At 38.2% G+C, this 13005-nt stretch overlaps 1 protein-coding gene across 2 annotated transcripts in view; it reads right to left on the bottom strand.

Annotated features, from left to right (window-relative positions):
* Positions 1 to 13005, bottom strand: part of Mdn1 (midasin AAA ATPase 1) — a 144585-nt gene that overhangs the window by 14390 nt on the left and 117190 nt on the right. For both annotated transcript variants that reach the window (XR_013425006.1, XM_078019614.1), the window contains exons 76-87: positions 12673 to 12796; positions 11225 to 11330; positions 10473 to 10588; positions 8997 to 9482; positions 8507 to 8733; positions 7799 to 7954; positions 7452 to 7621; positions 6567 to 6728; positions 3960 to 4097; positions 2332 to 2473; positions 1049 to 1221; positions 403 to 555 (exon numbers count right to left, since the gene is read on the bottom strand). Coding sequence is in view for 1 of the 2 variants with exons in the window: in XM_078019614.1 (XP_077875740.1) it covers positions 403 to 555; positions 1049 to 1221; positions 2332 to 2473; positions 3960 to 4097; positions 6567 to 6728; positions 7452 to 7621; positions 7799 to 7954; positions 8507 to 8733; positions 8997 to 9482; positions 10473 to 10588; positions 11225 to 11330; positions 12673 to 12796 (2153 nt within the window). In the remaining variant the exon portion in view is untranslated. The remainder of the gene's footprint in view (positions 1 to 402; positions 556 to 1048; positions 1222 to 2331; positions 2474 to 3959; positions 4098 to 6566; positions 6729 to 7451; positions 7622 to 7798; positions 7955 to 8506; positions 8734 to 8996; positions 9483 to 10472; positions 10589 to 11224; positions 11331 to 12672; positions 12797 to 13005) is intronic.

Genomic DNA, 13005 nt, shown 5'->3' with positions numbered 1-13005 from the left:
CTTCCCTATAATTATTAACATACTTTAGTATTTTAATATTTTTAGACCATTCATGTTAGAATTTAAAATTTCACCTTCTGTTAGGATTTCTAAGGATAATAGGCCCAGTGTTACTCAATCTCAAAACAGAAACTTGTGAGAAGAAATAAGAAAAGAATTACAGGTTTTAGCTTCCAAACTACAGCATGAACCCAAACAGCATATAGACGGCCTTGTCAGTAACCAACTATTAGTATTTTGTGTCCTGCTAAGAGCCTTTGTTGTACATTTCTTTAATGCAGCAAGGGGAGAGCAATTATGAATAGGAAAAACTGTCATAAAATACTCCCAAGAACGTTGTAGTGCTTTGAGGGGCCTTGGTCTTAAAGTCAGGGGAACAGAGCAATTTCAGATCCTTTTTACCTCATCTATTTGTTCATTAATTTTATCTTGGCCTTGTCCCTCCTCATTGGATCCTGCTTCTTCCTTTTCTTCTTTCTTATTTTTCTGTTTTTCATCTTTGTTCAAATTCCCAGCATCCAAGTTGTCATCTTTAGCAACAAGTTCAGAGTCTTCCTAAATATCAAAAGAAGAAAAAAACCAAAATCATCATACTCAATCCAAGAAACTGCTTTTACATGGTTGAATCCTCCCCAATGTAGCCCTCAGATATGACTAATTTCCACCCCACAGATCTGGAGAAGAATCCAATCTTTCCAGACAGCAGCAAGAATACTAGTGTGTCAATGGTGAGTATAATAATTAGATGCATCACAATCTGTACTACAGTGTTATATGCAGCCCTATAATTCCCCTAAACTGGGAGCTGGAGAAATTCAGAGATAGATAGGAGAATCAGCTTAGAGGATCTGCACCGATCTTCTTTATTTCCTTCCTCCATAACACAAGATGACTTGGGTCAAGCTCTAAATACAATATGTTAAGAGGAAAAAAAAGTAAAAGAGGATGGAAGAAAGAGAAAATGAAAAGAAAAAGCACGGAGTGGCAGGTGTTGGGAAGAGCACATCTTCTTGGCCTAAGAACTTTGGGATGCAGGAATCTTAATTACCTCATCCATTCCTGGTCCTGTTTCTTCAGTTTTATTGTCTTCTTCCTCCTCTTCTTCCTCCTCGTCATCACCCCAAAGCCTCTCATCAAGTTTGTCAGCTTCCTCACCATTGAGATCGCCCATCTGTTTATCCAGGTCTCCGCCCTCACTATCTGACTTTTCATCATCCTCTTCTGAAAGGTAAGGCACTGAGCTTAGTTAGGCAGATCTCCAACGTGGTCCTATGTGTGTAAGAGCATAGGACCACTTCTGGGCAATGGTCCCGCGTGGGACTTCTTAACTTCCTGTTCCTCCAGAATATTCTACTTCAGATCTACTCAAGTAGTTTATTTTGCAAACTGTGTGGAGAAATAATGTATAAATAAATAGTAAAAGTGGTAGAATTAATGTCTGGTTCTGGTGTAGGGATATATAACTTTAATGGGCTTTAGTTTCCTATCTTTGAAATAACGATTTCCAAGGATCCTCTCCCATCTCTAATATACTGCACTTCTATGATTTTGTCCAACATCAAAAATCAGGCCTAGATCAGTTAATTAAAATGTTCTTGCCTCTTTGTCTTTGCTCAAGGTCTGCTTTGCCAACAATTATACTCCACAGGCAAGCATACACTTCTACTCTAAGGTCAGCATTCATTTTTATAAGATCTTTATTTAGAATAAGATAATTACATTTCAAATTAACTTTAGATGAAAATTTAAGATAAGAAATGAATTGTGGTATAAACATATGGCAGATGATAAAAACTCATATTCTCGATTTTTAAAGACAAGGGAAATGTTCATAAATGTTTAAAAAAGGCTATAGATCTCTAAATGCTCTTGTGTGTGCATAGATATGCCATAAATGGAAAGACATACACCAAATTTTATTAAATGACTTGGGTAGTGGGCCTAAGGGGTATTTTTTCTTTCCTAAATTTTCATTCCATCAAACTACTTTTTTTTTTAACTAGGGGGAAAAAGGTTCTTTTTTTTTTTTTTTTTTTTAACTATCCAGAATAATTTGCGTTAACTGCCAAGTTGTTAAGAGACATCTCCTTAGTCTCTTGGGTTTCCCTCTAGGGAAGTACTGAGCCCATGAGGCAGGCAGGATCTTAATTCACTCAAGAGATGAAGGATCTGCTAATTTGATGGCACATGCAGGTGGTGAGGTTTTCATCTGTAGTCATGCAGAATAACAAACTTGTCTCAAACAATTATAATAGGCATCTTACTGAGAACCTGTATTCCTGGATAAAATTGTTTTCAAAAACAAGAATGCAGTGACAGTTCATTTCAAACCTTGTTCTTCAAGCTCTCCATCATGTATTTTCCCCTCAAAGTCTTCTGACATTTCAATGGCATTATCCTCGCCCTTAATATCAGATTTTGAGTTGGGATCTTCTTTATCATTTTCTTGACCATTCTGAAATGAATCTTCCACCTATATCAAAAAGCATTATAGATGGGCTGGGGTTGTGGCTCAGTGCAGAGCACTTGCCTTGCACATGTGAAGCAATGGGTTTGCGATCCTCAGCACCACATAAAAATATTGTGTCCTTGCACAATTATTAAAAAGTTTTAAAAAAGTATTATAGAAACTGTAAATGAATGTCGTAACTTTACTAATATAAAGTTTATATTCTTTAGTTCTAGAATATAAATGCCCAGGTTAATGGTGTACTCTTATCTCTGGGGAGAGAGAGAGAAGAAAGAAAGAAAAAAAAAAAAACCTGAGAGGTAGACACATGCAATAATTTGTAAGTTTTATATTTCTTTAAAAAAAAAAACATTTTAGAGGAGTACTGGTGATTGAACCCAGGGCTTCACACATGAGAGGCAAGTGCTCTATCATGAACTACATCCATTGAACTAAAATAATTTCTATTGCTGCATTATAATTCTACATATTAGTGGGATTCATTGATATACATGCAGATAACATAATTCTGTACCCAGTACCTTCCCTTTACTTTCCTTCTTCTCTCCCTATTTGTTTTTCATTTCTGAAGTTAATTTTCACTTTATTGCTTGTGATCAGAAAATGTCGAATTTTGTTCAGATTTTCTTTTGTAAGAGTCAAAAAGTAGGGAGGGGAGGGGGGATAGTAGGGGATAGGAAAGGTAGCAGAATACAACAGTCACTAATAAGCCATTATGTAAAAATGTGAGTATGTAACAGAAGTGAGTCTGTATTATGTATTTGGGGAGTACAAAACCCAATTGAGTCAAATGTATGAAAGATGATATGTCTTGAGCTCTGTAATGTTTTGAACAATCAATAAAAAAAAAAAGAAGTGGGAAAAAAAAAAAAAAAAAAAAAAGAGTCAAAAAGTATTATTTATCTAAATCTTTTATGTTTGTCATCTGATCCCTGAAAGAGTGCCCCAATGTGAATATAATTTCATTCACTTTTCCTTAATTTACACATTCCTATGTAATTTAAGATTTTGAACAAAAAGATTTATACTGTTATCTCTTTAACTAGTAGGTTGATATTTAATTGTCCTTTTTTGAAATGCAAAAGTAATAAAATCTCAATTCTAAACATGTCTTTAAGACATATGAGAAAGCCTATTAGTGAGCTTCAGCATTATTAAAGTAATTATCACTTAAAACAGCCAAACTTTTTATCCTTAAAAGTACAACTACCAAAAAAATACTCTGTAGAAATCATTAGCAAATACTACTCCACTTAAAATTGTAAAAAGTCATTCTCTTCAGAGTTATAGCTATCACCAATGACTGAGTTGCAAAAGTGCTTTCTGTAACTTTCAGGTTTTTAATTTATACCTATCACCTAAGTGCCAATATCCATAAGTATCAGTCTGAAAACCAATAACTTAGTAAAAATCATTATATATGTATGACTTGAGAGAGGAAGTCACGTTCTGTAATCTGTCCACATATTTCATGCATGAGAATACGTACCTGTTCCTCATTTTCTATCTGGTCACTCACATCCTTCATGCCTTCACCTTCTCCAATTCCACCTCCCTCATAGTCATGGAATTTAGTTGTTCCTTCTCCTGCTGGATCTTCCATAAATTCTGCAGGCAGGCAAAATCCCTTAGGAAAAAATGGAGTGAATAGTTAGGCACAAAAACAATTTAAGAGTGTTTCCAGTCCTGCCAAAGGAAAAAAAATTAAATGTTTAATTCTTTTTCTAGCTCAGTTATCTTAAACCGGATGGAAGTATAGTAGACCTTTCTTATTCTTTCTCCCCTGGTGATAATAGTTACTATATAATTTCAGATTTAATATACAAGACTTTGACTTTGTACAGGCCTTTGGCATGTGATAATATGTTACCTTGCCAAAACAAAATTTTGAATGAAACATACTAGGAACATATTATTTAGAAGCAAGTCACTGAGCCAGCACAGACAGGGATCTGGAAAGAACAATACAGTCAGGTTTGGTAACAATCTTGAAGAGTCAACAAAACTGTTTCATATCCAAAAATAGCTTGAAAAACTATCAGCCTGTGGGACAGAAGTAAAACAGAAAAGTAGTAATGGCTCTGACATTTTAATTTTTTAAGAGAAAATACATGCTATCAAGATATTTATAAGTCTGAGGATGAAAATGTACTAAAAAGTAAACTGCCAACTAGTAGTGAATAAAAATCTAAGACCAACGAACCCTGATTTTTGACTTGGTTATGCAGAAATGGCTTTCTGTGCACATAAATCTACTACTGAAGCATTAACCTACTTTTAAGTTCCCTCAGCACTACTCACAGAGGATCTGAATACAATTTGGACATTAAAAGAAAAGGCTAACTCAGTCTCAGAAAATTAATAAGAAAATACATTTTTATTAACATTTAAGTTTCCCATTGAGCTAAGTTATTTTGAAAGAGGTATGTTCAAATGTAGGGAGAAAGAGGGACCTCACAAGAAGGCAATTCAAATATCCTTCTGAGGGCATACATCACTACAGTAGCTCCATCTGGGACAGCCCCTGGGCTTCTGTCATGTTGGTGGCATCAGAATTTTCCCATGCCCAGGGCCCTACCCCAAAGTACAAGGTCTGTCATGCCAGTCATTCTAGAGTCTGTCAGATAAGAGCAACAGTACAAATGGACAAATGTAGCTGATCCTGTCTCAAAGCACCCTTCTTACACCTACTATCCTGCCACTATTTTTTTTTTCTTCTTCTTTTCTTTTTGGTTACTGGGGGTTGGACCCAGGGACACTCTGACACTGAGCTATATTCCCAGTCCTTTTTATTTTTTATTTTGAGACAGGGTCTCACCACTTTGCTGAGCCTGGTCTTGAACTGGCCATCCTCCTGTCACAAACTCTTTATTAAGTTGCTAGGATTATAGGAGTGCACCTTCACACACTGATTACTACTATCTTTTGCAGTGTTTTCTTCAACAAGTGATGCAATGTAAGATTGCAGGGACAAACTTGAGGTTCAATAAATAACCTATCACTTCAAAGATAAACAATATGAGGCACTGGCTTGCCTCCTACTTTTCAACTCTTTCCAGTATTTCAGAGACAAAGAATTTTTTGAGTATTTATAAAAGTCCAAACCCCATCCTCAGTTGTAAATTCATATCTTCTTCAAGTATAATTGTATTATACTTAGATTTGAAGAAAATCTCAGAATACTAAAGAGAAAACAAAACTCACTGGAAGGTGGTTCTCATAAAAAATGCTTCCAAGTAAAGGAAAGCTGGAGATGGTGGCACATGCCTGTAATCCCAGTGACTGGGGAGGCTGAGGCAAGTTCAAAGCCATCCTCAGCAATTTAGCAAAGCCCTAAGTAACTTAGCGAGAGCCTGTCTCAAAATTAAAAGGGCTAGGGATGTATCTCAGTGGTTGAGCACCCCAGAGTTCATCCCCCAGTAACACCTCCCACCTCCCCCACCAAAACAAAAAGCGTATAAGTGTAGGCAAATATCACTTCACAAAAGAAGGAAATTATGGCCTGAAGGGGGTGACAAACTTAAGAGTCCCCAGACTGAACATTCATAACTACACCTTCTATAGCAATGCTGTGTCTATTGGATTTCACCGTCTTCTGCCCATGAATTTGAAAGGCGAATCTATAATCTCCACAACACTGGTGCTCTTCATAGTCATGGCTATGTAGTTGAGTAAATGAGGTACTTCCTTATAAAAAGGAAAAAACCCTCCTCCTAATACCAAGAGCCCCTTTATCATCTATCTAGTCTAAAGCAAACCTAATAGTCTTAAGGATTCATCCCACAGGTGTTGTAGGTTAAGAGTTGCCTGAAGGCTTCAAATTGGGGCCCAGGAGGGAAGGCTGTGTTAATAGACAGCAGCAGGTTTTAGATAACCCGTGGAGTTGAGGGACTTCATCAGTGGAGGTTTGTAAGTTCCAAGATCTTAGTGGAAACAGGTTTAATAAACAGGTGCCAGACAAAGGCCTACACTCTGCAGGAAGAGTAAATCAGCTCCTGCTATTTGTGTTGGTTCAAAATAAAAGCCTATCAAACCAAACACTCTGAAGGATACAGAATATTTGGATCCCATGGTGTTCCATGTGAATAGTCCTTACCTTCTGGGCAAGCTCTGTAAAGATCTGGGCAAGCACAGAGAGCAGTTTCGCAGTACTCCGGTGAGTTGCCAGAGACATGGTCAAGAAGAAGAGCACAAGGTCTGAGAAGCTGTATAGCATGGGCACTAGGCGCACCAACAAGCCACAGGCCTGGTTGAAGACCTGGTGACAAAGAGAAACCAAAAGGCCTGCTTACGCTGCTATTCCTTTGGGAAGATAAAAACTTTCTAGATCTAGATAGGAACAATGGTTTTATGGCTTTGTGAAGGTGCTACATGTCACTGCTGGTGAGTCACACATGTTTGCATACCTCCCATTCACAGCTCACTGAAATTTCTTCCTTGTTCACATAAACTCTCAAAAAGTATCCTTCAAATTCTCAGTTACTGCAATGTCATTTACTTAAAAGTTTTTTAAAAATAAATTTTTATAAATAAATTCTACAAGGAAATCAAATTTGACACTAGAGGCAATACTGCAAAATGACTTACAATGTCCTAAAATATAAGCTGCTTCTCTAGACATTACACAGACGACAACTTCTCTGCTGGCTTTTTGTGAAGGGAATGGTGTTTGCAAAAGATGGCTGTTAAATCTCACTGATGGTGGAAATATCCACCATTAGCAACAGATAACTGGGAGTACATGATTTGGATATGAAAGAACCTTAATATTCTTGATTGTTAATTTCTGTACCTATGCATCTCACAATTGTAGCCCTTAGCAAGCAAACCCTAAGTTGTTATCAAAGCTTGTCAATGATATTTACATTTAAAATTATACCAAATTCTTAGTGGTTTTGGCACTGAGTCCTGCTTTGAGCCTCCCTCCACTTTTCCTTTGCTCAGCCCATTCTGAAGAGCAAGATTTTAAGAAGCTGGTTACCGTGTGCTTTGATGTGGTTCCATCCTCACTGTATGATTTTAGCCTCTCCAATAGCTCAGAGGTGGCAGAAATTATTTTCTGTACATGTAAAGTGCTCACACTGGCCCAGAAGTCATCTTCTAAGAGTTTTGTTAGATGTCCTGGGTGTAGTCTCTCAAAGCTTGCTCCCTCTTTCGTTCAGAGAAAATAACATGGCAAACAACAGAAAAGTAAATGCTTTTATCTTTATTCATAGACAGTCATCTATTTCTAATATTTATTCTTAACTATTTAGCCATATAGAATTACATTAAATACAAAAACTGAACCAATTATAAAACCTAATTTTCGCCTAACTTCAGACATACCATCCTCTTCCTGTGGTCTTTTTTGGTCAAGACTTTCCTCTGCATTTTCACTGTTTTTTTCTGCTAAGTTCTGGATGGCACAAAGGATGGCCCGGATGGCAGTTTCCATTTGTTCTGCAAAATCTTCAGTGAAGCTTTCATCCAACACTGGGTGTCCTAGTAAGTAGCACAATGCAAAACAAAAACCACCAATCACTAGCTTTGATACATCTGAAAATCATCAACAATACTTTTATTATTTAACAAATGGCCATTTTGAGCACTTTCTATTTGGTGTACCACCATCATGTCAAGCTGTGCTGGATGCAAGGTTTACAGCAAGACACATTCCTTGCCTAGACAAATCTACAAATTTATCATCTGATATTAAAATGATTTGGCCAAAAATGGTAAAAATATGAAAGTAGCAGTTAAGATGGTGAGTTTAAACACCAACTTTACTCGAAAGCTTTTCAACCTTAGAGAGAACTGTGACGGTCAGCATGTGCTGCCTTTCTACCTGTGTGCATCAAAGCATGCAACAGGATACCACCTAAAGACAAGGCATTCAAACAGCGAGACAAAAAAGATTGAGAGCCGATTCTAACCATACTTCCTATCTTAAGTCCCCAGACAGATATATTTAGAACAAAACATAACCCAGACTTAAATCTACAAGACATCATTCTATGTTGAATTTTCACTTCTTCCTTACTGAATAATTCTCACCTCCATGGCTGCCTGAAGTGAGCAGATGTGTTTTCCAAGTAGTAAAGTCATCAACAGCTTTATTGATTTCTCTTCTTACATATTCCAGGCTTTCAACTAAACTCATTTGTGGTTCTGTTTGCTCAACCTCTATCCCTGGAATAATGAACAAGGACTCTAGGCTTTGCAAATGAGCTGATACTTGGGACAGGCAACTCAGCCCAGAAGAGCAAACTTCAAAATCTTTCCTGCAACAGAAATGTCACAATGTTGGAAGGAAGGGGCTATCATCCCCCCCACCCCCCCACGCACACACACACCTCTCCTTCTAACCCACTAAAATGTATGCAGGATAAAACCCACTGTATCTGAAGGTTAGATATACCACCAAGTGCCATGTAGATAAACTGAACAACAATGGACCCAAGCATAATTCTTTTCATAATTTTATCCTATGACTAAGCTCTGAATAAGAACCTAAGCACCTAAGAATAAGGATAGACACACTCACCATGAATGAAAGAGGGTCTCACAAGACTGCTGTCTGATTTTGTCAACATTAGCTTTCACTGTTTTAATGGTTTTCAGCATTTCTGTTAACTTTGCAACTGACTGTTGCCAAAGCTCGTCTTGTTTCCGCATACGGCAACCAGAGGGTAGCTGACTTCCAGGTACTGGGGATGGGTAGCTTAGATAAAAGGGAATCAAGTCTGGAACGGCTCTGGACAGCTGTCCCTTGATGAGTTCTGGTTTTTCCAGGTGGATGTCAGTAGGCTGACCCTGGAATGGAGCATTTCCATGGCCTGCAGGTGGTCCTGCAGTAGGACAGCACTGGAGGAGCCAGGAAAGCTGCTCGAGCAGAATCTGGGTCTGCATGGCCAGGTGCTGTAGCCGCTCTGTCCACTGCTGCACACTGTCCTGAGGTGGAAAGGCCACAGGGTAGACCAGAGGCCTTGTCAACCTGTTGTGAATCTCCTGTACACAGCAGAGAAGGTTCCTGTGCAGAAAAACCATAAGGAAAACACAATAGTATTTTCAACCACGTCACTGTGTTTTTAATAATAAATTTGTATGCTTTAGACAAGCATGGGCTTTTCCATGTAAATAAGAAGGGCTGTGTTGTAGCTCAGTGGTACAGCACTTGCCTATCTTGTATAAGGCCCTGGGTTTGATTCCCAGCACCTCAAAAAAGAAAAAGAAAAAAAAAATACCCTAGATAAGTATGAAGGCTGTTAAAATGCCTCTTAGAGCATTTAAACACAAGGTTGGTCTTTCAGAAGAGGTATAAAAATTAATGGCTTGTTACCTGATTCTTAGAGTCTTCTGAAAACCAACACAAAATCACATTACTGCAGGAATTTCAACTACTAATATCTAGTAACACTTTATGAAATAAATCCTAACAAATGGAGCAGAAAATAGATGAAGCCAAAGTGAAGCAAGTCTTTCAGCCAAGAATCCATTCAACAGATGACGACAGCCTTCCTAATTGTATTGATCTTTTAATTATGTCTTTCTATTGAGGAACATCCATATACAGCTCAGCAAATTGCCACTTGAGGATTCTCAAATGCTAACCATCAGAAACAGACTCGAATCTGGTCTCTGTCCATAGGTGATGATGTCCTAATTACAAACATAACCTTATCAGCCCAAAGGGATTTGGACTTTCAACAACCAACGTCCTCATTCCAGACCCAAGTGTAGTTCACCTATGACAATTTTCACTGTCTAACTCAGCCCTGAATGCATTTCCTAGGCCTCATTCTCTCAAAAGGTGTGGCCAGAGGAAGCGGGAAGAACGGGGCCATAGGAATACTGCCAAAGCCAAGCTGCAGAGTCAAGAGAAAATCTGTCCTCTTACTGGGGTCTCACATTCATTTCACAGTTGAAAGCAGGTCTTATTCCCTCACCACTTGCAGCTAGTGAGTTGTTGTACACATTTGCACTATGCTAATTTGCTATAACCCAACTTGTCAGCTGATACCTGAGAATAATCCACTGCTCAGTCAGAGTGGTCAGGGAGCGCCGCTGTTGGATGAGCATCTTCATCAAGTGTGCCGAGAACCCTTTACACCTCTCAATGTTGCCTAGGCCCATCTCCTGGCAGAAGGAGAAAGAAAAGCATGTGGGAGGTGTTGCTTTTAGAGCCAGGGAGGCTCTAAAAGAAAGCTATTGTTTTTTAAGAAAAACTCTCAGGGTAGAGACTCTTGTTTATATAAGCTGAGCATGTGCTGCATTCTAGAAGGACTACATGAATCTTTATGAGCCTTGATTCCCAGATTATGCTTCCACATATCATTGCTATTCCATCAATACGAACTACGATTAAGTGTTAAAGATTAAGATGGCACATGTGAAGTCTTTCTTCCATATTTTTCTTATTATATATTTGGTCCTGTTGGCAAATGCCTGTAATCCCAGCTACTCAGAAGGCTGAAGCAGAAGGATCACAAGTCTAATGCCAGCCTCAGCAACTTAGACCCTGTTTCAAAATAAAAAGATCTGGGGTTGTAGCTCAGTGGTAGAGAACCTGGATGGCGGGCAGAGACAGGTTTAGGGGGCATGACTTAGCACAAAATTATACTGATTTATTATATTTTGGGTTTAATGAGTTTTGCAAAAGCTCAGTTGCTTCCACTAATAGGCTGCTATCATTTACAAGGTCTGAGAATGCAACCCTGGGATGAATAGGAGCTTTCCCTAGACCCTTGCAATTCTTATACTATATTATTCTACCTTGGCAGGAGTTGCAAGGGCTATGTTAAGCCTGGCATGCCTTGCAAGAGAGCGATAGAAATACTTCTGGCACCCATCCCAAGAAGACGAGATTTCTGAAAGCAGCCTGAAAAATAAATCAACAATTAATTACTTAATTTAAACCATAATCTCCCACCCCAGATCTTGAAGACTCAGAAATTTAATTTATTATTTGGCCACAATCAAAAGCAAACAGTCTATATAGATTTGTTATTGGGATTCAGTCAGATATTCATTCAGATATTATATGAAGGATGTGTAGTATATTTAATACCAGAAATATGATAGGTAAATCAATTTGATGACCATATGATTTCCTCAATGAAATCTTTAAAACTATCTTATCAGTTGAGGTTGGGGGCCATAAATTCTGGTTTACAGGGGCTAGGTAGATAAAAATCAATGATTAATGACAACAAAGCACGAAATGATACATGGCAGTGACAGCTGACCTCAATGTGGGGGTTGCTGAAGACTAAAGCAAACTAGAGAATACATGACTCAGCTCTAGCAAACCCACATGGCAGATTATCTTAAAAAACTAAAAATCCAATGTTAGTATACAATTTCCTCTTTTTACAATGCTATGTTGCATTCAAATTTAAGCCTTAAGAGAGCCACTAAACAAACAAAACACATGCAAATCATCACTTACAACAAGGTTTGTGTGAATATTAACATACAAATATCTCTGTTTGCTGGGGCATGGTGGTACATGCCTATAATCCCAGCTGTTAGGGAGGTTGAGACAGGAGTATCAGGAGTTGAAAGCCAGCCGCAGTAACTTAGTGAGACCCTAAGCAACTTACTGAGACCTGTCTAAAAATAAAAGATAAAGGGCTAATGATGGTGGTTAAGTGCCCCTGGGTAAGGAGGGAAAGCAAGCTCTGTTTTGTTTCAAAAGTTTATGGAATCTTATATTTGAGAATATATTAAAACTTGGATATATTAGAGGCAGTGAAAATCGTGGCCATTCTTTCACATTCGAATCAAATCAGCAGATCTCAGGAAAATCAAAGGACCAGAAAAAGAGAACAAGGGCTGGATGGGGTATAGCTCAGTGGTAGAACATGTGCTTTAGCACATGTTTAGAACCCCACAAACAAACAAACAAACAAACAAACAAACAAAAACATGTTTAGCACATGTTTAGAACCCCACAAACAAACAAACAAAAACAAAAACAAAACAGCAGAGGTAAATACAAAGAAGGGGAAAGAAAGAAGAAAATTTAACATTTACTGAATGTTCATCAGATGCCAGATCCTAAACTATGCACTTTGATGAGTGGTATCTTTCTTACTCTTTACAACTCGGCCAGACAGAGAGGCATTATTGTCCTTGTATTGGCAAATGAGGACATGGAGGCTTGAATGACTTGGTCCATTTGTAATTAAACAAACAAACAAACAAACAAATAAACCAACCTAGAATCAGCCTCCTGAGTGCTGACTATGGACAATGCACTCCGGAGATCTAATGGGTGAAGATGAAGCATTTCTTGAGGATTTTTTGAACGGGCCCAGGCAAGACCTTTGCGATATGACAAACCTAGGAAATAGCATTAATTCAGTTAAGCAAAGAAACCCAGGAAGAACAGATATGCCCCCTTCACCCCTGCTACTCAAAGTCCTGTGAATAGCATCACCCAGAAGTTTATCAGAAATGCAAACTCAGGTCCTGCTCCACATCAACTGAAACAGGATCAGTGCCTATACTTTAACATAATTCCCCAGGTGACTTGTAAACTTAGTAATTAC

Source organism: Ictidomys tridecemlineatus, chromosome 8, assembly GCF_052094955.1.
Source record: "Ictidomys tridecemlineatus isolate mIctTri1 chromosome 8, mIctTri1.hap1, whole genome shotgun sequence".
NCBI lineage: Eukaryota > Metazoa > Chordata > Mammalia > Rodentia > Sciuridae > Ictidomys > Ictidomys tridecemlineatus.
Note: the sequence above shows the minus strand (reverse complement) of the source record. Positions and strands in the feature narration are given on the sequence as shown.